Raw genomic sequence first — 24013 nt, 5'->3', positions numbered from 1 at the left:
ACTGTCTCAAAACTTATTTTGGGCGCTTCGATTGGCTAAACTGGTGACTGTAAGTGACAGCTTGGGTCACTATTTGTTTGCAGTGACTAAAAGCAAGTGTGAAATTTTGTCCTTCAGCAAACGCAGAGCAAGTATTAACGAGCATGCCAAACTGTGATTTCACACATGCATGGTTGTCTGTAGAAATTGCCCTGATCAATAGTTTGTCAGTGGAACAGATACTAAGCAGAGAGCTGACGCTTGTGGATGAGCACGAAGCATGAAATAGGTGGCAGCACATAAGGGCTTTGAAACTCAATTTTGATAGGCCGCCTCTCTTGAAAGATAAAACAAGTAGATGCGGCAGGTTTCAAGCGCTTATTTAAATACTGTAGACACCTCATTTTTGTCTGAACCTTTCTTCTCTTTAATGATGCTTAAAGGGGAACTGCATAGGTTTTAGAAATCAACGACCTTAAGAGGGTCGAATGTTTGAAACTTACAGGTAAAGCATGCGAAGTCTTTTTGGGCTAGCACTTGAAATAGTGAAGTAGTCGCTGATTAAAATCCGGACGCCCTTCAAGCTTCTCTGCCGCGCACAACGCCAAGTGGAGGGGCATGATGATGTCATCGAAGGTATCGGTATACATTTCCAACGCGCAAACGCCTGCTTTGAAGGAAAAAAGCAATGCCACCGAAGGCAAACCCTGCCGAGAGTTGTTTGGCAGCGTCTAACGAGTCAGGGCAGGGTGTGGCTGACGACAGCGGTAATTGGAAATCATACCTTCCGTGACGTCAGGCTGAACTTTCTTGCACACCTCCAGTGCATTGAGCAGAAGTGCGACATTTAATCGTCGATTACGACACTATTTCAATTGCTAGTGCAAAAACACTTGGCATGCTTTAAGTACAGCCTATATGGATTTGAATCCTTGAATATCGCGAAATTCTCAAAAAAGTGCTGCAGTTGCCCTTTAAGATATTAGAATACACGAATCACCGCATGGTATTTCCCTGTGACCGCTAAATAATTTATTATTGAATTTCTTCTGTCATGCTGTTTCTGTTTTGGTTTCGTTAACCGAACAAAGGCTGTGACGTGTAAGGTGTGTTAGGTCATGTGAGCTACGAAGAAAATGGCAGTGTAACCGCTGATACGTTGTTCGTTGTAATTGCAGCCTTTGAATTGGCATGGCTTAAGCGTTGTAGTGCATTAAAACTGCATATCTGCGATTTTCCTGCAGTTTTTTTCATGCCTTGCAGGACCTAGCACACCGTCCACATCACAGCCATTGTCTAGTTAATGAAACGGAAACAGCGTCAAGAATAAATTATTTAGCGGTTGCAGGGAAGACCAGGGCATGATTCACATATACTAAAGTCTAACGCATCATTTAAAAGAAAACTGGTGAGCAAATTTGGTGTCTATACTCCTTAAAAATAAAAATTCAGGGGCACTTTGACGATGTAATGTGAGCAAGACCAAACTTTATAAACCAAACTTTATTTTATTTTACAAATGTGCATACAGTCTTTAGGATGAGCCACAGGCCAAAAGCTAAAGAAAATAGCTTGAAAATGCCTGTGGCTCATCTAAGAGCCATTGCAAAATAATAAAATAAACACATGCATACAACGGTGGCAGATCGGAAACGAGCACACTGTAGAAAGAATTTATAATATTTACGATTGAACTGATGGGTACACAGAGATGTAGTTTGAAACTAGAAAAAAACAATTAAAACTGAACAAATGCATTTGAAAGTTATACACTGCTGGGTTGATTACAAAGGGGAAAAGGACACCGATACATACACAAACTACAATGTATGAAAAAGAAGTTATGGAATATTTTTTACAAAGTACACTTTTAAATCATGTGGTCGGAGGTTATACATGCTCAGCTGGTTAGATTCGTAGCTGTTTAGAACATTAGGTATAAGGAAGTTAAGTGCTTGTTTACCATAGTTAGTTCTAGCTCGTGGAAGTGTCCATTTTGCAGTTGATCGGGTTTGAACATACTTTTCTATGGGCTTTAACAATGCGATATTAAGCAAAAAATTACATATTGATGGTGAAGAAAATTTGAGATAGTGTAATAGGCGGTACTCAAGAAAAACATTGACACGAATTACTTCATACTTAGTAAACAATTCAGCCGTATGGGCAGTAAAACTGGCACCTGCGATAATCCTGATAGCTTTCTTTTGGAGAATTAGAATTTTCTGTAGATTTGTTTTGGATGTGGTAGCCCAAACTATGTGGCAATAGTTAATGTGTGATTGGAATAGGGCATGATAAATCATTCGTTTTATACAGGGAGGAAATTCAGTGCTGTACCGAGCAAGAAAACCAACGGAAGGAGCTAATTTCTTGCGAAGATGTGTTGCGTGTGCGGTCCAGCTCATACAGGCGTCAAAAATTACACCGAGTGATTTGAAGGTGTCCACGATTTCTATTTTATGATTCCCAAGTTGAAGATCATCGTTTAAGTTAATTTTGACGTTTTTAGGCCTGAAGAAAACAGCTTTAGATTTATTGGTATTAATAGACAACCCATTTTGAACGGACCACGCATGCAAAGTTTTAAGAACAGCATTACCGCGATTTAATAACTGATGTGTTGAGGAGCCCGTTAACAAAATACTGGTGTCATCTGCGTACAGAATGAATTTAACGTTACTGTCAATGTTTACGAGATCATTTATGTATACGTTAAAGAGAAAAGGACCTAAAAGGCTGCCCTGAGGCACTCCACAGTTTATAGCCTGAAAGACGAAAGCCTTTCCATGCAACTGGCTGCACGGCTGTAGGCACACACGAGGTGGCTATGGTGCGACTAGTATTGGTTAATGACTAACTAGTCATGACTGCTTAATGACTAACTAGTCATGACTAATTAGTTGATGACTGGTTAAATATTAACTAGTCATGACTAACCATTAACAACTAAGTATTTATGATTGGTTCATGACTAACTAGTCATGACTGGTTAGTCATCACTAGTTATTCACGACTTGTGCCTAGTAATGACTAGTTGTGACTTTCACTTCAGATGTAACGGATGGACGGACAGAGTCATGGGCACGAGTATGAGCACTTAAAGGCTTTCGCCTTAAAATGCTCAGTGTGGGTTAGCTAGAAAAAGAACCAAGAGAACTGTTCCTGCTTATGACTATCAATATCACTGTCAATAAGTGCGGGACTACGGTGTACTCATACCACGGATCTATGCTGTCGTGGGGTTGCTATCCTACCTTCTGTAGTAAGTTTCAACTTGAGAATGCAGCAGAAGCCCCCGCTGTCTCAGACTTTCTGGTACCTTTCTTGCTTTCCGAGCGATAAAAGAGAGCATAGAACTACTGCTGTCTGGACAAAACCTTGCATTTGGACGCAGCTTGTACTGACAAACAGGCACTATGCTGAACTCAGTAAACGCTTTTGTGAGTATAGGTCACTTATAACGGCAACATTGAAAGTCTTTAATCAGTGAAAGCCTGGTGTGGAAGAGCTAAAGGATCAGCTGCTGGAAAAAAGCGAACTCGAGTGATTTTTGTTTCTGTATCCGGATTAAACTAGTTATTTTTGAAGAAATAAAAGATTTTGTCTTTTGCAACTACAACACAAAGAGAAACAAGTCATTGCAAGTGCACAGCATTCTTTGCTGGTCTTCGTACTTCTGTGACTTTAAGTAGGCTTTGTTGTCAGCATGAACACAGCTTGTCGGTGACATTGGTCGTACGCGAGAAATTGTTTTAATTTCCGACTTACTTTGATGGGAAAGGGAGTCCAAGCATCCGAATGCCTGCTGCGTCTGACTGCTTGAGGCATTGCTGCACTCAATGATGTCATGCGCGTTTCTGAAGCATTGCCTCTTAAATAATGTCGGCACATCTGTTGCTTTGGTACGTTTAAGTGCCATCTCTTTTTTTCCCAGAGTCCTTGGTGCCACGGGTGTATTTGGCTTGTAGAAAATGGGATCACATTATGATCACAATATATTTACGTATTCTTTAGGTCTCGTTCTTCCCCTGTGCGTCACATTAGTGGTCGGGTTATATACGTATAAGTATGGTATCATGCAGTTAAGAGATACAAAGTAATTTCCTGCCTATGAGGGTTGATAATATATCTCTAAATTTATCGGACTCTAAACCAAGATAAATTTGGTGAAAAATAGTATACATATGATACAAAGGCACTGCGAATGCAAGATGTGGTATCAGGGCTTCTTTTCAATTATGAATACCTACTCTTCATCTCATCTTTCGAAAATGCTGTGAGAAAACATGTTCTTCTAGCGAGCATCTTCACTTTTTTTTACAAGCTCACGACTTCTTGTTTAAAACACAATTTCTGTGAGGAAATGGAGTTCGTGATTAATAGCAAGTGTAAAGTCTTTGCACATAGTCAAGTAGCTGTGCGAGGAAAGGTTGTGTGAGCCGACTGGTGATAGTCGTCATCATCATCATCATCGGCCTGACTACGCCCAGTGCAGAGCAAAGACCTCTCCCATGTCTCTCCAGTTAACCCTGTCCTTTGCCAGTTGCGGCCGCCGTATCCCCGCAAACTTCTTAATCACATCCACCCACCCAACTTTCTGCCGCCCCCCTGCTATGCTTGCCTTCTCTTGGAATCCACTCCGTTACCCTTAAGCAGCAGCGGTTGTCTTGCCTTCGCATTACATGCCTTGCCCAAGCCCACTTCTTCCTCTTGATTTCGACTAGGCTGTCATTAATCCGCGTTTGTTCCCTCACCCACTTCACGCGCTTCCAATCTCTTCCGATCGCAGAGAGCACGGCACCTCCGCTGTTGGAGCTGCTCTCACGACGGCTGTCCGCAGCCAGGCGAGTGGTGGTGCCAGATGTCTCTCAAGCACTGCGGTTCCTGGCCAGGCCGTGTGGCCTCGACCCGGCTCGGCTTGGCTGGGAGGAGCCCCACATGGCCCACTGGCTTCTGGACCCCAGCCGGGCAGAGGACTCGCTTGCGGACATGGTCGACGAATGGGCTCCCCATCTCGAGCCTCTGCTCGAAGGTGAGGGGCAGGTAGGCCGGGGACGAGTCTGGCACAGGTTGATGATCAAAAGGGATCATGCTGACGCATGCTAGACATGTTGTCTGTATACCACATTGAACAATATAACACTCAGTCTCAGTATTTACAAATACTGCTATCCCATGAGTTGGGACATTGCAGGAGTGGTACAGAGGATGGAAAACATAGATAAACAGTAGGAAAGTGCATAATTACAAGTGTGAATCAGAGATTTCACATAAACAATAGTGTGGTAGTCCAGGAAATTGGGATGGTGCTTAAATATCAGAATGGAAAATATCTGCAGCGTCAGTCAGCCCCGTGGCACAAATTTCCACGTCGACGCACAGCGCTTCTTGTCAGATACAAAGTGCCCTGTATATGTGGCACACGTCAGCTGTAGAAGCATGCATCCTAGAACACTGCCATGCACTGTGGCATGGATTTCTCATCAGAGCAAGAGAAGGCGGATGTAAACAGCACATATCAGGGTGTCATTTCCCACGGTGCCGTGGATTGGATGAGACTTCTTTGGGGTTCCCCAACCAAGATGAATTCGCCCTAACCTCTAACGTAACATCTGTGATTCACCAGTGTGAACGCGCAACTTTACACCAAAAAAAAAAATCTTTCTTACTGTTTCCCTGTATTTCACGCAGAAACAGCAAGTGTCATTAGATTTCATTTTGTTTTTGAAGCACCCTGTGTTTGCAAAGACAAATTCTTGCTGGCAGCGTTCTCCACCAAGCGACCATTGCTGTACCAGAAAAGTAAGGTGCTTCTGTGGGAACAGTGAAAAAGCTCTTTTTAGCATCCTGTTGTGGCTACAGGCGGGTGGCAACCATGGTCATTTCAAAAAGTGGCCCAGCTGGTTCTGACTTCAATTATAGAAACCTGAGACGCTACAATTTAAACAATATTTTTCATATGTTATCGGTGTTTGTAGATTATATAATGCTTTGTAGCATGCTCTCTTGTTTGCCTAATGCCATCTTGCCTTACATGTCTGTTCACTTTGCTCCATACCATATGATGTTTACATCTTCCCCTTTTATTTGCACCATGGCCTGTCTGTGTGCGTTGTTGTTTTGTTTACACCTGACAGATTTGTCTGGCCTTGCTATTCTTGGTCTGCTTTTTTTGCTGCATCACTTCGACCTTGTTTGTTTGCGCTTAGTGCTTTTGTTTTCTGTATTTTATCGTTTACTGCATATTCTTTCTTTCTTGAGCTTGCTTTCGTCTATTGCAGTGTGCTAGTTTGTGTGCTCATGCTTCTCCCTCCACCCCCATAATAATCGAGGGTCACTGCAATGGTGGAGGGAGTTACCATTGCATTAAAATGCAATGGTAACTCGCACCCTCACTCCGGAGTGAAATGCATTCCTCCGGTTGCAGGCCTCAGTAGAAGTGGCAGCATCAGCGTGGAAGAAGCTTCAGCGAGGTTGGCTGTGCTGGTTCTGCACCTGCAGAAGCCCCTGCTGATGGCGCTGAAGAAGGCCAACATGTACACCCTGTACAGAGGCAAGTGTGTGCGCCCCAGTTCTCCTCATACTCCTCTTTTTAAGAGCGTCAGCTCTTACTCATCACGTTTCGAGATTTTGGGTCTGCTACCACCCTGAGATCACAGCGACATCTGTGGCAGCAACTTGAAAACGGCACATCTTGCATTGAGACTTGTAGCGCCATCTACAATAGCATTGTAGAAACAACCACCTGCCAGTGATGACGTCATGGTCCAATATGGTGGATAGAGGTGGAACTATGTGAGTGTGACGTCAGGGGACGCAATGGCAGCATAGTTTCAGCTAACGCTCGTTACTTAAATGTCTTCCAGACGGTGGCGCCCTCTTTTTTCTTCTTGAGTATATGTGCTGTCAATGGTTATAAAGCAGGGTGCAAGGAAAGAGCGGCGAACAACACAAGGTGCAACTTGCGACTGCTTGTTTGTTACAATGTTCTTGACAGGATTTTTCAGAACTATCTGCTTTATGGGTCTCTGAGTATACTTATATTCAAGTTGACTAACCCACTGGCCCCACTAGTTCTAGCCTTATCGTCTCATTCACTCTGTGCAAGGTATCGCGTGACTCATTCCCGCACCCTATGAATCAGGCATGCAGGGTTGTCCATATGCATGCTGTGTTTGCTGGGTGACAAAAAGAAGCATTGTGCGTTACTGCAGTGGTGGTTTACGTGAGTTCAGCATCGGCTTCACATGTGAGCAGTGCAGGGCTCGAACACCAGTGCCACTGGGTACCTAGCGGTGATGTACAATGGGTACAGTTGTTCCCCTGGGCTTGTGCTCGGATCAGCTGATTTCATTTCCATTTATTTGTCCCTTAAAGTCCTGTACGCATTACATAAGGGCGATGTACAGTTTGGGATGGTTTGAAATAAAAGAAAAAAGAAGAAAATAAATCAACACAGTATGACGCTATAGCATTAATGGGTTGATGCCCATATATGTAGAATTTATCGTTCTCGACTTTACATTCATGGGTCGCTGGAAGTCCTCATACCACTCCTGGCGCAGTGGTGCAGCGGTTAAGCGATGCGCCACACTGCTGCTATGACTGGTGCTGCCACCAACGGGGCTTGGGCGACCCAGGCTGCTCTTCCCGACCAGCCTCTCACAACCAATCATTAATTTAACTGCCACCTGCCATGGTTGTCAGTTTGCTCGCAACCTAGTGGGCTGGTTGTGATTACGTCATAAGATCACGTGACCTAGGTGGCCACCTAGGTTGCTTTGTAGGTAATTTTTCGCTCACAACGCCAACGCTGATGATGCCGCTGCCGCCAGCCAGATTTTCTGCAGAATAGGAGCCTTAACATTGTCGCGTTAAAAGCCTAGCCTTCAGACACTGACTCCTTCACAAGACAGTGATTTCCAGATGCTGGGAGAAATTCATGAGAGCTGTCTGAAAGTCTTGGGTCCTGGTTATGTGGTTCTTTATTGCAACCATTCGGTCCTTAGGTACAGCATTTCGCAAGCTTTGATAAGTGAATTCAACATAACTGGTTTGCACTGTGTAGCTGGATCAAACTGTGTCTGCCTGTAGTGTTCGCAGATGGATTCTAAGGAAAATCTCCACATGTCACAGGAGTGCTGCTTTAGGGTCTTCCACAGACAAGTATTAAAGATGCCCACATCGGAATGCCAGGTTTTATTTCAAGGTTCAAGTTGAGCTGCCTTCTGCATGCGCATAGTTATTGCTTGAACTTGCACTTAACAAGCAGCTAGATCGAATACCTAATCCACCAATCAGTCAACAAAGGCCTTTATTGCATGCGTTCAGAAGTAAATGCATACAGAACTATGTCAGGCCAACATCTTTTGCAACTGTCATCCGTGGTCCAGTACAGAAGATGCATTGCAGGTCAGTCACAAGCATATAAGAAAGAGAAAAAGTATGGGAATGCTTAAGCCTTAAACCCTAAGCATGGAATGCAATAGCATTAGATTTCACATTTGTCGCAGCTTCTGTTGCAACTTCTGTATGGCTTTGGCAGTTTCTTTGCAATTGTCGCTCCATCAACCGCCATATTCAGACCGCTAGCTGCAGCAGCAGCTTTGTGCTGTGCTGTGACAGTGCTGACATTTGCACGTACCACAGGTTTTCCAGGTTGGGATGATGTCACAAGTTCACCTGACCTCTCTCGAACAATCATTAATTTTCACCTGCCACAGTGGGCAGGTTCGATAACTATCCGGTGGCCAGGCTGCCAACTGCCACGGTGAACAGGTTGTGATGACATCACAAAGTCACATGACCTCTCTCGACCAATCAGGGTGGCCCATAAGGACAGGCTGTTATGACATCACAAGGTCACATGAACTCACTCGACCAATCAGGGTGGCCCATAAGGACAGGCTGTGATGACATCACAAGGTCACACGACCTCTCTCCACCAGTCAGGGTGGCCCATAAGGACAGGCTGTGATGACATCACAAGGTCACATGACCTCTCCACCAATCAGGGTGGCCCATGCAAGGACAGGCTCTGATGACATCACAAGGTCACACGACCTCTCTCCACCAGTCAGGGTGGCCCATAAGGACAGGCTGTGATGACTTCACAAGGTCACACGACCTCTCCACCAATCAGGGTGGCCCATGCAAGGACAGGCTGTGATGACATCACAAGGTCACACGAACTCTCTCTACCAATCAGGGTGGCCCATAAGGACAGGTTGCAAGGACATCACACGGTCATGTGACCTGTTTCGGCCGGTCAATGAATTTCATCACATCAGATGGTAGATTTTGCTCCTGACATCAACTCAGTGCTGTTGCTTTAAAAACAGAGAATTAGACGGGCGGTGATTTCAGACCTGCCCTTGTGCCGGCCTTCCTCAAGCGTTCCCTCTGCTGTGCCCCTGCAGAGCAGGAAGTGCGGTTCCGTGGTGTGCTGTGCAAGATGGATCTCAATGGATTCGGCTACGACCCCGATCGTGCCCAGCAGACCGTGGCCGAAGCAGAGCGTGCCCTCAGTGCCCTCCAGACCGATGCCTGGGCGCTGGCTGGCCAACCTTTCATGCTGTACTCTGGCCAGCAGGTGGAGGCCATCGTGAAGGCCCGGGTAATCTTCTTTTTTACTTTACTTGGTCTTTGCAGTTACTTCACCTCTGCTAGAACAGCCACTGGGCGTTTTTGTCAAAGTACTAGTGCAGTGTATGTAGTGCGAAGGCAACATAACCGCTGGTCCTTAAGGGTAACGGAGTGGATTCCAAGAGAAGGCAAGCGTAGCAGGGGACGGCAGAAAGTTAGGTGGGCGGATGAGATCAAGAAGTTTGCGGGGATACGGTGGCCACAACTGGCGAAGGGCAGGGTTGATTGGAGAGACATGGGAGAGGCCTTTGACCTGCAGTGGGCGTAGTCAGGGTGATGATGATGATCATGACAGTGTACTGGAAAGCAGGAAACTATCAGAGGGAGTCTCGTTGTGGAGTGCGAAAGAACAAGGGGGCAGCAGAAACAATGCGTTTCTTTGCTGCCATACAAGAGCCTTACCGTCACCCACCTTTTGGTAGGACCAAAAATGGTAGAGCCCCGATTACCACAGCACTTTTTTTTTTCTTGGCTGCAACACCAGCAAAACAGAAAACTGCATGATTTCATCTCATTAAACCTTGTCTTTGTTGGATGAGTCACACTGATTGCGAAGATCTTGACAACTGTGTTGTTGGTGCCACAGCCAACAGCTTCTTCTTTTTTTTTTTGGTGCCAAAAGGTGCTGGAAGTAGTAAGGGAATATGCCTACTTAGGGCAGGTAGTGACCGCAGATCCTGATCATGAGAGGGAAATAACTAGAAGAATAAGAATGGGGTGGAGCGCATATGGCAGGTTCTCTCAGGTCATGAATGGCAGTTTACCAATATTCCTGAAGAGAAAAGTATACAACAGCTGTATCCTACCGGTACTCACCTGTGGGGCAGAAACGTGGAGGCTAACAAAGAGGGTTCAACTTAAGTTAAGGACAACGCAGCGAGCTATGGAAAGAAAAATGATAGGTGTAACGTTAAGAGATCGGAAGAGGGCGGAGTGGGTGAGGGAACAAACGCGGGTTAATGACATCCTAGTCGAAATCAAGAGGAAGAAATGGGCTTGGGCAGGGCATGTAATGTGAAGGCAAGATAACCGCTGGTCCTTAAGGGTAACGGAGTGGATACCAAGAGAAGGCAAGCATATACCAGGGGGCGGCAGAAAGTTAGTTATGCCGATAAGATTAAGAAGTTTGCGGGGATACAGTGGCCGCAGCGGGTAAAAGATAGGGTGAATTGGAGATACATGGGAGAGGCGTTTGCTTTGCAGCTGATGTAGTCAGGCTGATGATGTTTGCTATCACGCAACATTCATGGTGTTAGGAGCAACACTGTCGGGGGATCGCAAGGCAGGGTTGGATGTTTGTAAAGTGAGGCTGCTTCTCGTTGAACACAAAATCCAAGGACGGTAGCAACCATGGGAGCCCAATTATTTGTGCCTCTGTGGCACCGCAACAGATTCACGGTGCCGCAAACTTACATAGACGTTTGCTGGGCTCGCACTGGCAGTCAGAAGTATCTGCATTTCTGAAATTAATGGGATCGAATTAACAAGGTTTCTCTGTATCACCATTGGTTCTGTTTAGACTCCATCCAATATATGCGGCCGCCTGGAAGATTTACTGTGCTAATCACTGCTAAGTAGCTCGGCCTTATATGCAAAGAGTTGGCATCTGTAAAATTTCATTTCTCCCAGAAGCAATAATCTTGACTCACATGTGCAGCCAAACATCAATGTAATGAACACAGATATTACGAATATTGGCTGTATTTAAGTGTTCCTAGATATTTATAACAAACAAATGCAATTCTCACTTTATGCATTGAATATGGTTTGCCATAAAATGAATATATCGATCTAGCTGCTGAGCGCCAAGTTATCCTCACTACATGAGTGACTGGTGGTGGTGTGGAAAGCGTTTGCACCACAATTCATTCTTATTTATCTTGCACCGGCAACAATGCCACGAAACATCTAGTGGCATCAACAGTTGGTAGCAACGTGGTCGACACCCGTTTGTGCTACTCACACCTGTTGATAGTGCCCCGAAGCCAGTGACCCCTGCTCACATTGACTGTCATAAGGTGGTGAAATGGCACTAATTTTTCACGCGGCATCACTTTAATGCTGGAAGGCCATCCTGGCTGCTCTCACATGCTGGAGGTGTTGTGCGGAGAAGCCAACCTAACTGGCATTTGGTTCTTGATTTTCTTGCAGCCCCCGCCATTGTTGTAAGCGGTTTTGAAACTGTGCTAAAATTTCGGGAAAGGAATTTCCCAGTTGCTGTTCTTTCACTGACTAATTGCACTTCTCCTGTGTGGGTTTTTGGTGAAATTTTATGTTAAGAATTTTGGCTACATTTGAACTGTTTTTCGATTTTTTGCTTGTTCGCTATAATGAGGTTTGACTGTATTTGACTAAAGTAATTCAGTTGAAAGCTTTGAAAGAGAGTTGGATCTTTGCTGTATTGATTGAGTGTGATTGTACCTTCCTTGTCCTGTAACAGGCCAGAAGGGTTAACACTTTTGGAGATTCAGTAGAATAAATTATGCAGACGTTATGCAACATACTGAATTTGTCCAAATGAAGTTGAAACATTGCCATGTTTCAACTTCATTTGGGCTAACGCTGCACGTTGCATAACCAGTCTGTGGAGTAGTTTTCAAATCTGTAGCAGCATATGCAACACCTGTTTACTAGCATTTTAGCACAAGCTACCAGTGGACATATCCAGCTTTGGTTCAACTGATTCAGCCCTGGTTCAGCTGCTGCTATTCGTGCATTGCTTTATGCTTGATTTCCATGCCATGCAGCCATCAGAACAGCTCATTTGACTTCAATTTCAAATTTCAGAAGTAAGAAAGGTTTACCGAAAAGAGCTGTGGCCTGCTTTTCACGGTGTCCAGACTTGGGTGGTGTGGTATATGGCACTCCAATGTGTCTGGTGATGTCCCCCAGGTGGCGCCACTGGCCAGGGACTCCTCCCTGCCTCCCGGTGCCCTGAGCAGCCGGGCCACCCTGGCCCACCTGGCCAGCTTGCACCCACTGCCAGCCAAGGTCATCGACTGGCGGAAGCTGCACGCAGTGGTCATCAAGGTGGGCGCAGCACCGGCAGAACGGAAAAATTGATAGGGGCTTAGTGTAGTTAAACCGAGTAGACCTGCGAAAGCATGTGTGCATTCTTTGCCTCTTCTTTCTGGCATCTGCATGTGCTTGTAACTGCGTTTCGCCCTCTTCATTGTCACATCCTCTCTCCACTCGGCAGCAACTGGCATGGTACCCTCCTCCTATTAGCTGCAGCATGCACAATGCTCCTCTGGACTAACTCGAGCCTACCCGAGTTAGTCTGATGCTTCACACAACAAAAGACAAGATTCTTGCTCGGAGTTGGTACATGTGGAGTACTGCTTTCGCACTAAAGACTGTGTCCTCCGTATGTCCTGCAAGTGAGTTGGTTTGTGGTAATTATCCTGCTGCCCATTCTCAAATTTCAGGTGACCTGGAACGCGCCTAGGAACACACTAACACACTTCACCTTGAGGTTGCCGAGCCAGCTTTGCCAACTTAGGAGAAGCTCAGGGAGGCTCTACTGTTCCTGTGGAGTTCATCCAGTGCTGCCTAATAAACGACAGTTAATTTCTGTTCACTTTTCCAAATCTCGTTAGCCCAGAAGGCTTTGTGCAGCTCGCAGAATAAACAAGCATCCTGAGGCTACATCCTAGATGCATTACAGGCCCAGATAGCCTCGCATTCTTTCAAGATTGGATGTGTGCCTAATGACGACTGGTATTAGTAACATGGTGTGCAGGTAACTTCATAATGAAATGGAACAGATCAACCCTGGTGGTACTTCTTTGATGCAATTAAAAATCTTTCATGTTTAATAGGCGTCCAGATAAAGCTATTTAGAGAACTAAGGAAAAATTATGCTTTTTAGTCACACTTGTGGAGTGCAGTAAAAGCGTATTTATCCTAACTTCAAGGGAATGAAAAGGGATCGAATTATTGAATGACCCCAAAAAAACTCGACGACTACTTGTGTCACACTAAAATTTTTAGGTGAAAGACTTAGCAGTGGTGCTTGCACTTGAGGTGAGAACAGTGTGGAAAATGACTGTTTTTCACACTTCCATCAATAATTTACTCTGTGCATACTGTCGGGAGCGTCAATGAAGAACTGCTACAAAAGTGCAAGGGCCTTCCCGGCATCCTTCACGGAGCAGCGCGGTGGAGCTTCACTGCGACCACATAATACTGCTCACAAGTCACACGTACCATTGCATATGAGACCTAATGGCACAAACGGTGAACGGTGTGTGACAAGCTAAAAAATTCGATGCAGTAGAAGAACAGAATCATGTGAATGGAAGTGAAGGAAACAGCGCTGTAGCAGCAAAAAAATTCAGGGGCCACTTTGTCAATCTAAAGTGCGCGAGGCAAAAGCAACTTTGTCTGCACAGCCGTAGGCCCACTCGAGGTGGCTATGGGGCAACCTGGATTGGCTAGTCATGACTAATTAGTTAGTAATCATTAGTAGTAGTGAGTAGTCATGACATGGATCATGACTAATTGGTTATGACTTATGACTAACCAGTCATGGCTAACTAGTCATTAGTAATGACTAATTAGTCATGGATAATTAGTGGATGACTGGCGAATGACTAGTTAGTCTGACTAACTAGTCATTCTAATCTAACTAAATAGTCTAACTAATGACTGACTAGTTTAATCACTAACTAGTCATTAGTAATGACTAATTAGTCATGGATAATTAGTCTATGACTGGCTACTGACTAGTTAAGACTATTTAATTTATGACTAATTAGTCATGATTGGTTGATTACTAAATGGTCACAGCCATGACTAGGTGTAACTAAATAGTCATGACTAACAAGTAATGAGTCGTTGACTGGTTAGTCATGACTAGTAAGCCAATAACCAGTCATGACTAATTAGCCATTAACCAGTCATGACGAACCAGTCAATAACTCATAACTGGTTAGTCATGACTGGTTATTGACTGACTAGTCATGGGTAACCACTCATGACTAGTCATGACAAACCAGTCATCACTGGTTAATGACTTAGTCATGACTTGTGACTAGTAATGACTAGTTATGACTCACTCCAGATGTAACGGACGGATGGACAGAGTCATGGCCGCGAGTATGAGCGCTTAAAGGCTAGGACCGGGCTGGCAGTTCAAATTATCCAGAATTCCCGAATAAAATGTTTGAATTGACAAGCTTTTAGTGCATTCATTGGTTCATCATCATCATCATCATCAGCCTGTGTATGCCCACTGCAGGGCAAAGGCCTCTCCCATGTCTCTCCAGTTAACCCTGCGAATAAAGTGTCCCCTTTCATACTGCAGCTACGTACACTATGCACTAAAGATGTGAATGTGGAGTGCTCAAGGAATAGCTTTGGGCCTCTTGATAGAGAGATACCATTACTGAAGACAACCTCATGTAGCTGTTGTTCTTAGTGAAAATTATTCTATTGCTCTTTGTGGCTATGTTGATGATTCCTTGTCCGTGAAAGATATTGTATTGTATTTAAATACAATACAGTATTGTATTTAAAATATTCTATTTGTATATTGTATTCCACTTGATTCAAACTGGCGACAGCGAGGCCAATAAAGACTCAGTGAGCACGATCTGGAACTGAATGATGTTTAGTCCAGCCTCAGGAATCTGTGCTTAGCATACTATCTAGACGTCCTCGCAGTTTGCTCATGATAATGGCTGGTGGCAGTGGTGCCTATACAGTGTACTCCTAAGAAACAATGTGAGACTATTTGGCTTTTTTTCCCCATAGGAGTCAGTGTAAAAAAAATTATGCTTGGGATGAACTGTTTCGCGCACCTGTGGTTAAAATGAACTCACAGCAGCAGCGAACGATGGCAACCCTGCACAACGACACTTGCGGGGCGTTCATGTGGCACTGTCGAAGAAACAACAAAATATAAACTGCTTCCTCATAAGATGTGTTTGATATTTTTCATTGCTCCATTCTCCCGCTCTCTCTGACTATGTTGACATTTGTCCGGCAGCAGAAGATACATTTATCGCTGAGAAAATTGGATTGATAAACCTTCTCGCTGCTTGACTCAAACTTGTGACATCCTTACTGAAAAAAAAATGGATTGCCCCCTTTTGAAGTGAACGGTTGTATAGTGTATCCTCCGGGACCCGTGCACAAAAAATGGTATCGATTCATGCATTTTACTTGCAAAATTGGATAGTGACGGCCACACCTGTATTTTTTTGGGGTCTTGTGGTCCGTTTGCGATTAGAATGTGGTCCCGTATTGACACAGACCTACTTATTATTTACTTCGCAATTATTTCACAATTTATTTCACAAATATTTGTCCTCAGCTCCCTTTTAAGGTGAACTTCTGATGAGGGGAACAAATTTTCATGGCCCCTTCAAGTTCGTCTTGAGAGGAGTCTACTTATTCAATTTTTTGGCCCTTTTTTTATCTTATAAATGCTCCATTTTCAGTGACGTTAGCATCCTCGTTAATTAAAACGCAGCAATCTATCAACACAGGCCAACTTCAGTTAGTCCTCACTGGCCCTTTAGTGCACCATGGTCAAGGAATGGCTGTGGGTCCCTTCAAGAGCCAGTTGTAGTGGTCATGGTCAAAGACTGCCATTGTGAACAGCCTTGGGCTCTGTCCCTACATCTCTTCCCTGCTGCGGATATGCATGGCGTTTGCCGCGTTGGTTCAGTGGTTATGGCGCTCGGCTACTGACCTGAAAGACGAGGCTTCGATCCTGGCCTTGGCGGTCGAATTTCTTTGGACGAGAAATTCTAGAGGCCCGTGTGCTGTGCGATGTCAGTGCACGTTACAGAGCCGCAAGTGGTCGGAATTTCCGGAGTCCTTCACTACAGCGTCCCTCATAGCCTGAGTCGCTTTGGGACGTTCAACCCCCATAAACTACCCAGCAAGACAGTGTTTTGGGCTGCGTAACTGGTAACTAACTAACTAAACCCTCCGGAAGCCCCTGAGCAGAACTCTTCTGTTTGGCCCTGGCAGAACCTGCGCCCCCTTGGGCAGCACCAGCGTCGCCTACAGCCGAGTGGCAGCGTGTCTCGGATCCGGCCACGGAGCCAGCCATGGACGGCCACCGGTCGGGTGATGGTCACCGAGCCCAACCTGCAGGGCATCGCCAAAAACTTCACAGTCTGCACCCAGCCGCCGGTCAGCATCAACGCGCGCGCAGCTTTTCGACCCTCCCCAGGTGGGTGGAAACGCAGCTGCGTTTGTCCTCAGTCCTGCTACAAGAGCAGTTGTGCCGAGAACTTTCTGTGGGTAAACGGTGTGACCAAAGGCACCACACGAAATGGCGCCCAAAAGTTCTTCAGCCAACCAAGAAGACTGCCAAAATATGAGCACTGCTTTCCACTGTAGTTGAAAATTGTAGTGTCTCATACTATATATCATTCTTTTCCAGAATTGTAACTTTAAGTTTTAGGATCTTTGCAGATTGTCAAGTGCATCGAGTGGAACAGACGACGACACATCGTGTGTCACTTGCTGGGCAAAAGTGAGCCCCAGCGTTTATTCAGCACTGGTTTTATACACGATGTGAACAGGCGGGTAACGCCCTTATCACATGGGGGCGTATCTTGCCATGAACACAGAGCGCGCTACATGCTGAGCAGATTAGATACAGATTACGATACATCCCCCTTCGTAAAGAGAAAAAAAAAAAACGAAGGACAATGAGCGCTTTTAGCTCGGGAGAACAAAAAAAAAGTTAAAGAATCACTGCACATCAAAACTACAGCAAAGATCAGAGCACTGAATACAGTCACGGCACTTGTTGAAAGTTCGCGTCATACATTAAGCGCCGAGGTGGTCTGCGTTGTCTTGTAGTCCTTCTTGGAGCGGCTGCTTGTTGCGCAACTGTCGGCACAATGCTCGCTGTGCTGTTTAGATTTTGCGCCGCCTCTGGGTCGTGTTGTGTGCTGGCAGGGGCAGAGTATTCTTGAAAATCACCTTCGTCGTCGTGAGGAAGACCGCTAAGGCGAAAAGATTCTCTGGTTGGCAGCAGATGCTCGCGGTTGCGTCGCAAGAGTTGCCCGTCTTCCGTCATGACTACGTATGACGTTGTAGGAACGAATTGCGCACAAAAGACACGCACAGGAAAACACGAGGGAGACTGAAAGAGCGCAAACTATCAACTGGTGTTTATTGGATTCAGAGCCGCTTTATAGGCAGTGTGCACACGTGCCTACAAAGAGGGGAAGGAGGGGGTAAGGAGGCAAATCAACCCTGCGCGACAATCCATCAAAAACGCTCCAAAAAATTTTTTTCCGCGTTGTACAATGAAACAGAGGTGTCGCTCACACATTTATCACCTCTTGCCTTGATGTGGTATGCCTCTAGAAGTTCACGGGTAACTTTGTCATTACTCCTGCCCAGAATTCTGATATTATTTAGCAGTGGCTCACAACCGGTGCATGCAATGCAATGAGCAGGCAAATTCGCTCCTTCTCTATTCCTAATTGAACGCTGATGCTCCCCTGCGCGTTCATTCACGCAGCATCCTGTCTGGCCCACATACACGTGACCACACTTGAGCGGGATGAGATACACAACGCCCGTGGCGCATTTTACGAATTGTGCCGCATGCTTTATCACGCATGCTCTTCGTCGAGCGCCTTCCGCGCTGATCCTTGGGCACAACCCGGCGAGCTTACGTGGCGCCGAAAACACCACAGGGACGCCATGCCTTTTTGCCACTTTTTTTATGTTGTGGGCCACCTTGTGCATATACGGTATGACCGTAGTCTTTCTTCGCGGCAATCGCTCCTCGTTGTTGGCGCGGTTTCCTTTTTTTACCTTCCGAAGAAGGTTCTCGGCCACAGCTGAGATGACCTCGCAGGGGAAGCCTGCGAGGTCATCTCTTCTATGTTCTATGTTCTATGTTCGGCATCCTAAAACCGCGTGCGAGCCTTTTAAAACGCATGTGCAGGTACCTCAGATCGGAACTCTGGCGTCAAGTGCGCAGGTTCCAAGATCTTTTGGGAACGATTTGCTATGCCCTAGACCAGGCCTGGCTAGCTGACATCAAGCTATGTGCTGCCAGAAGATTTGCTGCTCAGTTGATTGAATTTAGGTGGGCTCAGTGCCTGAACCAGCTCCGGGCTTATGATAGAACTTCGTCCAAGCCAATCCAGGGAAGAGGTCTTCAAGTCCTGGGAGATGTTGCGATACCTGAAGAAGTTGCATGTATACTCAGCAAGGGTCCAAAGTACAGCTACGAGCCTACGGTCCCAGCTCACGACCTGCTAGCACTTAACCGGCGTGTTTCAAGCAAGGTTGAACAAGAAGATCTTGAAAGGTGCCTCCTGGAAGGAGTAGAAGCTCTAACAAGAGCAGTGAACACTAAACGCACCAAAGACCCGACCAGAAGTGTTGTTTCTTTCTTCAGGGAAAACAACCTGCGGTTGCTACAGGCTGATAAGACTGGAGGGTTCGTCACTTTACGAGAAGAAGCGTTCAACGAAAAGGCTGGCCAAGCGATCGCTAAGAACTTTGTACGCGTGAAGCCCAGTGCAACAAGAATCAAAAGCAGGGCCGCGGCTCTGTGCAGTGATCTTGATTTAACTAAGCTGGCAAGATCGATAACTGATTGCAGGAAGAGAGCGTTATCGGTCTTCTTCACCGCAAAGACCCACAAGGACTCAGTGCCGTTCAGAGCAATTGTTAGTGAGAAGGGTTCGTGGCAGTTCCAAATAAGCCAGTATTTGCAGAAGCATCTGAGTGGGTTACAAGTTGAGGACCCATTTGCCACAAAAACCTCCGGTGACGTTGTGCGGTTTTTGAAATCCAACGCTCCTATTGGCTACGCATTCTCTGTAGATGTGGAGGATTTGTTTTATTCCGTGCCTCATGATGAATTGTTTGTTGCCGTCAGAGAATGTATTGAAAGGAATGGTGAAGTAAGTTTTCAAAACTCAGCCGGTGTGCCAGCAGACAGCTTCATTTCCTTACTAGAATTTTATTTGCAAGCCACTTTTATCTCTTTTAACGATGACTTTTACATTCAACGACAAGGCATTTGCATTGGATCCTGCGTCGCACCGACCCTTTGCAATATTTTTTTAGCCGCTATTGACCGATCCCTGAATCAGGTGTTTAGTAACCAGGGTGTACTTAAGGCATTTAGATACGTTGACGATTTTCTAATTGTTTTATCTAAACAAAGAACCTTGACCCCCACTCATTCAGTGGATAGCATTTTAACTCTTTTTAAACGTCATGGGAAGGGTTTAAATTTTACGCATGAACTTCCGAACCATGGTTCGTTGCAATTTTTAGATCTCAACCTAGAGATTGGTTTGCATCACATCTGCTGGCACTACGCACCGAGAGCGCAGAAAGGGCTTCTTCCCTATGATTCGGCCCACTCGAAGATAGTTAAGAGAGCCATAGTTAGCTCGTGCCTCGAATCTTCTCTGACGAAGTCATGCCCGCATGCAATGCACACCAGCTTTCACAATCAGATAAACAGGCTGCTTTCAGCCGGCTTCCCCTGCGAGGTCATCTCAGCTGTGGCCGAGAACCTTCTTCGGAAGGTAAAAAAAGGAAACCGCGCCAACAACGAGGAGCGATTGCCGCGAAGAAAGACTACGGTCATACCGTATATGCACAAGGTGGCCCACAACATAAAAAAAGTGGCAAAAAGGCATGGCGTCCCTGTGGTGTTTTCGGCGCCACGTAAGCTCGCCGGGTTGTGCCCAAGGATCAGCGCGGAAGGCGCTCGACGAAGAGCATGCGTGATAAAGCATGCGGCACAATTCGTAAAATGCACCACGGGCGTTGTGTATCTCATCCCGCTCAAGTGTGGTGACGTGTATGTGGGCCAGACAGGACGCTGCGTGAATGAACGCGCAGGGGAGCATCAGCGTTCAATTAGGAATAGAGAAGGAGCGAATTTGCCTGCTCATTGCATTGCATGCACCGGTTGTGAGCCACTGCTAAATAATATCAGAATTCTGGGCAGGAGTAATGACAAAGTTTCCCGTGAACTTCTAGAGGCATACCACATCAAGGCAAGAGGTGATAAATGTGTGAGCGACACCTCTGTTTCATTGTACAACGCGGAAAAAAATTTTTTGGAGCGTTTTTGATGGATTGTCGCGCAGGGTTGATTTGCCTCCTTACCCCCTCCTTCCCCTCTTTGTAGGCACGTGTGCACACTGCCTATAAAGCGGCTCTGAATCCAATAAACAGCAGTTGATAGTTTGCGCTCTTTCAGTCTCCCTCGTGTTTTCCTGTGCGTGTCTTTTGTGCGCAATTCGTTCCTACAACAGTATGCACCAACTCGCCCAACAAGAAGTTCTTCTTAACTACGTATGACCTTGGTTGACCGGACGACCGAAGAGCCCGAGCCTTTCTTCTCCATGATGAGCCGTCGTTTATTCTGACCGTTTCGCCGTTGTTGAGTGGTGCGAGTGGCCCTCTTGAGTAGTCTTTTTGCTGGCGTTTGTCAAGCCGCCGGCTTTGTCCGACCTGAATGGCTGGTAGAGTTGTTCGCAGCGAGCGTCCTGTAATATTTCGGCTGGTGACCAGCCGCATTCCAGTGGAGTTGACCTGTAAGCGAGAAGACCAAGCCAAAAGTCTTGTTTAGCTTCAGTTGTTTTCTTCAAGATTCTCTTGACTACTTGTACCCCCGTTTCGGCGAGTCCGTTGGAGCGGGGAAAATACGGGCTTGAGGTCACGTGTTTGAAATCGTATACTTTTCAGAACATGGCAAATTCTCTACTGGAAAACTGAGGCCCGTTATCAGTGCATACCTCTACAGGTATGCCATATCTGGAATATATGGCACTTGCTGCATCTACAGTAGTTTTTTCTGAAGTGTCTACGAGCTGTTGGACTTCAGGAAAATTGGATAGGGCATCATAAATACACAAGTATGACCGACCTGCGTGGCTAAAAATGTCCATGCCGACGCGGTACCATGGTTGGTCTGGAACCGGACGCATAATCAAAGGCTCTTACGGCAACTTGTAAGCGTACGTTTTACATGCAGAACATGCCTGTACAAACGCCTCGATATCAGTGTTCATTCCTGGCCAGAACACCAGGCGCCGTGCCCTTTCTTTGCACTTGCTAATTCCCATGTGGCCTTGATGAATTCTTGCCAACATATCGCGCCTCATACTGGCCGGAATGACAATCTTACAGCCTTTCAAGAGAACCCCTTTTACTTCCGATAGCTACGCGGCAAACGGCTTGAGCGGTCCTTCAATTGGTTGCCCGTTCTCCAGGTGCTCTAGCACAGCGGCGAGCTGCGTGTCCTTCCGTGTCTCGGAAGCCAGTTCTTTCCACGTGGTTTCGCTGACAAGAGAATCGACCACACTTACTGCGTGCACTTCGACGTCGTCGTCGTTGTCTGCGTTATCTGCTGCGCCATTAACAGAAGCCCTGGACAGCATGTCCGCCAATAGAAGCTGTTTTCCTGGAACATAATGCATGCAAATGTCATAGCGTAGCAGACGCAAAAAAAATCGCTGCAGTCTTGGCAGCATGTCACCGATCGCCTTCTGCGAAATGGAGATCAATGGACGATGGTCAGTCTCAACGACAACCTTCCGCCCATACATGAAATGGTGAAATTTTACGCAGCCGAAAACTATAGCCATTGCTTCCTTTTCAATTTGTGAATAGCTTTGCTGCGTATCTGTAAACACTCTGGAGGCGTAAGCAACCGGTTTCCATGCACCGTTGTGATACTGCAGCAAGGCAGCACCGATTCCATTTTGTGACGCATCGCATGATAACCTGGTTTCTTTTTCAGGGTCAAAAACTGATAGCAAGGGCTGCTTGCTAGTGCTGGGCTGCTAGTGCTGGCAAAAACTTTCCGAAATAGTTCACGACACCCAGCATGCGTTGAACGGCTAGTTTATCACTAGTTTATCATTTGCAACATGCACTCAACATGGGATGCATTTGGACGGATTCCTTCTTCGTTTATCACGTCGCCCAGGAATTCAATTTGTTGAACGCCAAACTCGCACTTTGCTGGATTGAATGTAAGGCCCGCACGTTCTGCCGCTTCTAGTGCTGATCTGAGACGTTGGTCGTGCTCTTGTTGGGAATTGCCCCACACGAGTATGTCATCGACATACACTCTAATGCCAGGAAGCGCGTCAAAAATTTCACTTAGGGTTTGCTGAAGTACTTCGGACGCTGATGATATTCCGAAAGGCAGTCGCAAAAATCGATAGTGGCCGAAGGGTGTCGCAAAAGTGCATATCCTAGACTTCTCGTCATCTAAGGGAATTTGGTGAAACCCTGCGTTTGCATCTAGGCGAGTGAATACTCTTGCGCCGGCCAGCTCGGCCTCTATGTCTTCCTGCCTCAGCATCGCGTAGTGCTGGTGCTTGAGGCACTCATTTATTTTCCTGGGGTCCATGCAGACTCGCAGCTTCCCGTCTTTCTTTCGTACGATAACAAGGGGACTCACCTAGTCTGTTGGCTCAGTGACTTTTGCAATTATTCCGGCTTGCTCCATACATGACAACTCGTCCCGAAGTGGCTCCTCTAAAGCCAGTGGTACTCGACGAGGTCTCTGAACCACTGGCGTGGCGTCCTTGCGAAGCACCATGTAGTATACTCGTTTGACGCAGCTGGTGCCAGTGAAAAGGTGACGAAAGCTGGCAACCACTTCTTCAGAGCTGTTTTGTGACACGCTGTTCACGCGTGAAATCAGTCCCAGGCGTTCACTCGCCTCAAGTCCTAGGATTGCTTGGCGCCCCTTTCGTGCCACGAAAAAGCTCAGCATGGCAATGCAACCATTTAGAGAGACTTCGGCCTGCATGACGCCAATGTGTTTGATTACATCTCCGCCGTAGGAGCGTAAAATCACACTGCTGGGGTACAGGGGCGACTGTGGGTTCATTTTGGCGTATATTCCATACGGCAACAAATTTGCCTGCGATCCAGTGTCAACCTTTAACTGAACTGCCACGTTCTTGATTTGGACTTCCACCGTCCAGTCGTGCTTGCTGGACACGTTCCTTGCGGATGCGTCGAGAATCTCGAAATCGTCTTGGCCGCTTTGCAACTCGCCAACGACTGCCGTCGCTTTACAACATCTGGCAAAGTGGTTTTTCCGCTGACATCTCCAGCACGTTTTTCCAAAAGCAGGGCACCTTCTTGGGGAGTGTTTTCCGCCGCAGTTTCGGCAGTCATAACGTGTCTGTTCTCGGCTTTCGCGGCTCGTGCTAGTCCTGCTGATAGGATGCACTTGGTGTTCCTGGTTCCACATTTCCTTGTGAGTTGCTGATGCTTCAGCTGCTTTACAGGCTTGTTCTGCTTTCTGCAGGGTCAAGTCGTTGTCCCTGAGGAGCTTTTCACGTACCGTGTCGTCATTTATCCCGAATACAATTTGGTCCCTCACCATCGATTCCGCCAAAGC

The 24013-nt window shown here is 46.2% G+C and overlaps 1 protein-coding gene across 2 annotated transcripts in view; it reads left to right on the top strand.

Annotated features, from left to right (window-relative positions):
* Positions 1–24013, top strand: part of LOC149334173 (DNA polymerase theta-like) — a 107962-nt gene that overhangs the window by 71104 nt on the left and 12845 nt on the right. For both annotated transcript variants that reach the window (XM_089555046.1, XM_089555047.1), the window contains 5 exons: positions 4772–5014; positions 6410–6535; positions 9402–9598; positions 12520–12657; positions 16612–16816. In XM_089555046.1, coding sequence (XP_089411172.1) covers positions 4772–5014; positions 6410–6535; positions 9402–9598; positions 12520–12657; positions 16612–16816 — 909 coding nt within the window. The remainder of the gene's footprint in view (positions 1–4771; positions 5015–6409; positions 6536–9401; positions 9599–12519; positions 12658–16611; positions 16817–24013) is intronic.

This window comes from Amblyomma mixtum, chromosome 8 (assembly GCF_055824585.1).
Source record: "Amblyomma mixtum isolate Tamu chromosome 8, ASM5582458v1, whole genome shotgun sequence".
Taxonomy (NCBI): Eukaryota; Metazoa; Arthropoda; class Arachnida; order Ixodida; family Ixodidae; genus Amblyomma; species Amblyomma mixtum.
Note: the sequence above shows the minus strand (reverse complement) of the source record. Positions and strands in the feature narration are given on the sequence as shown.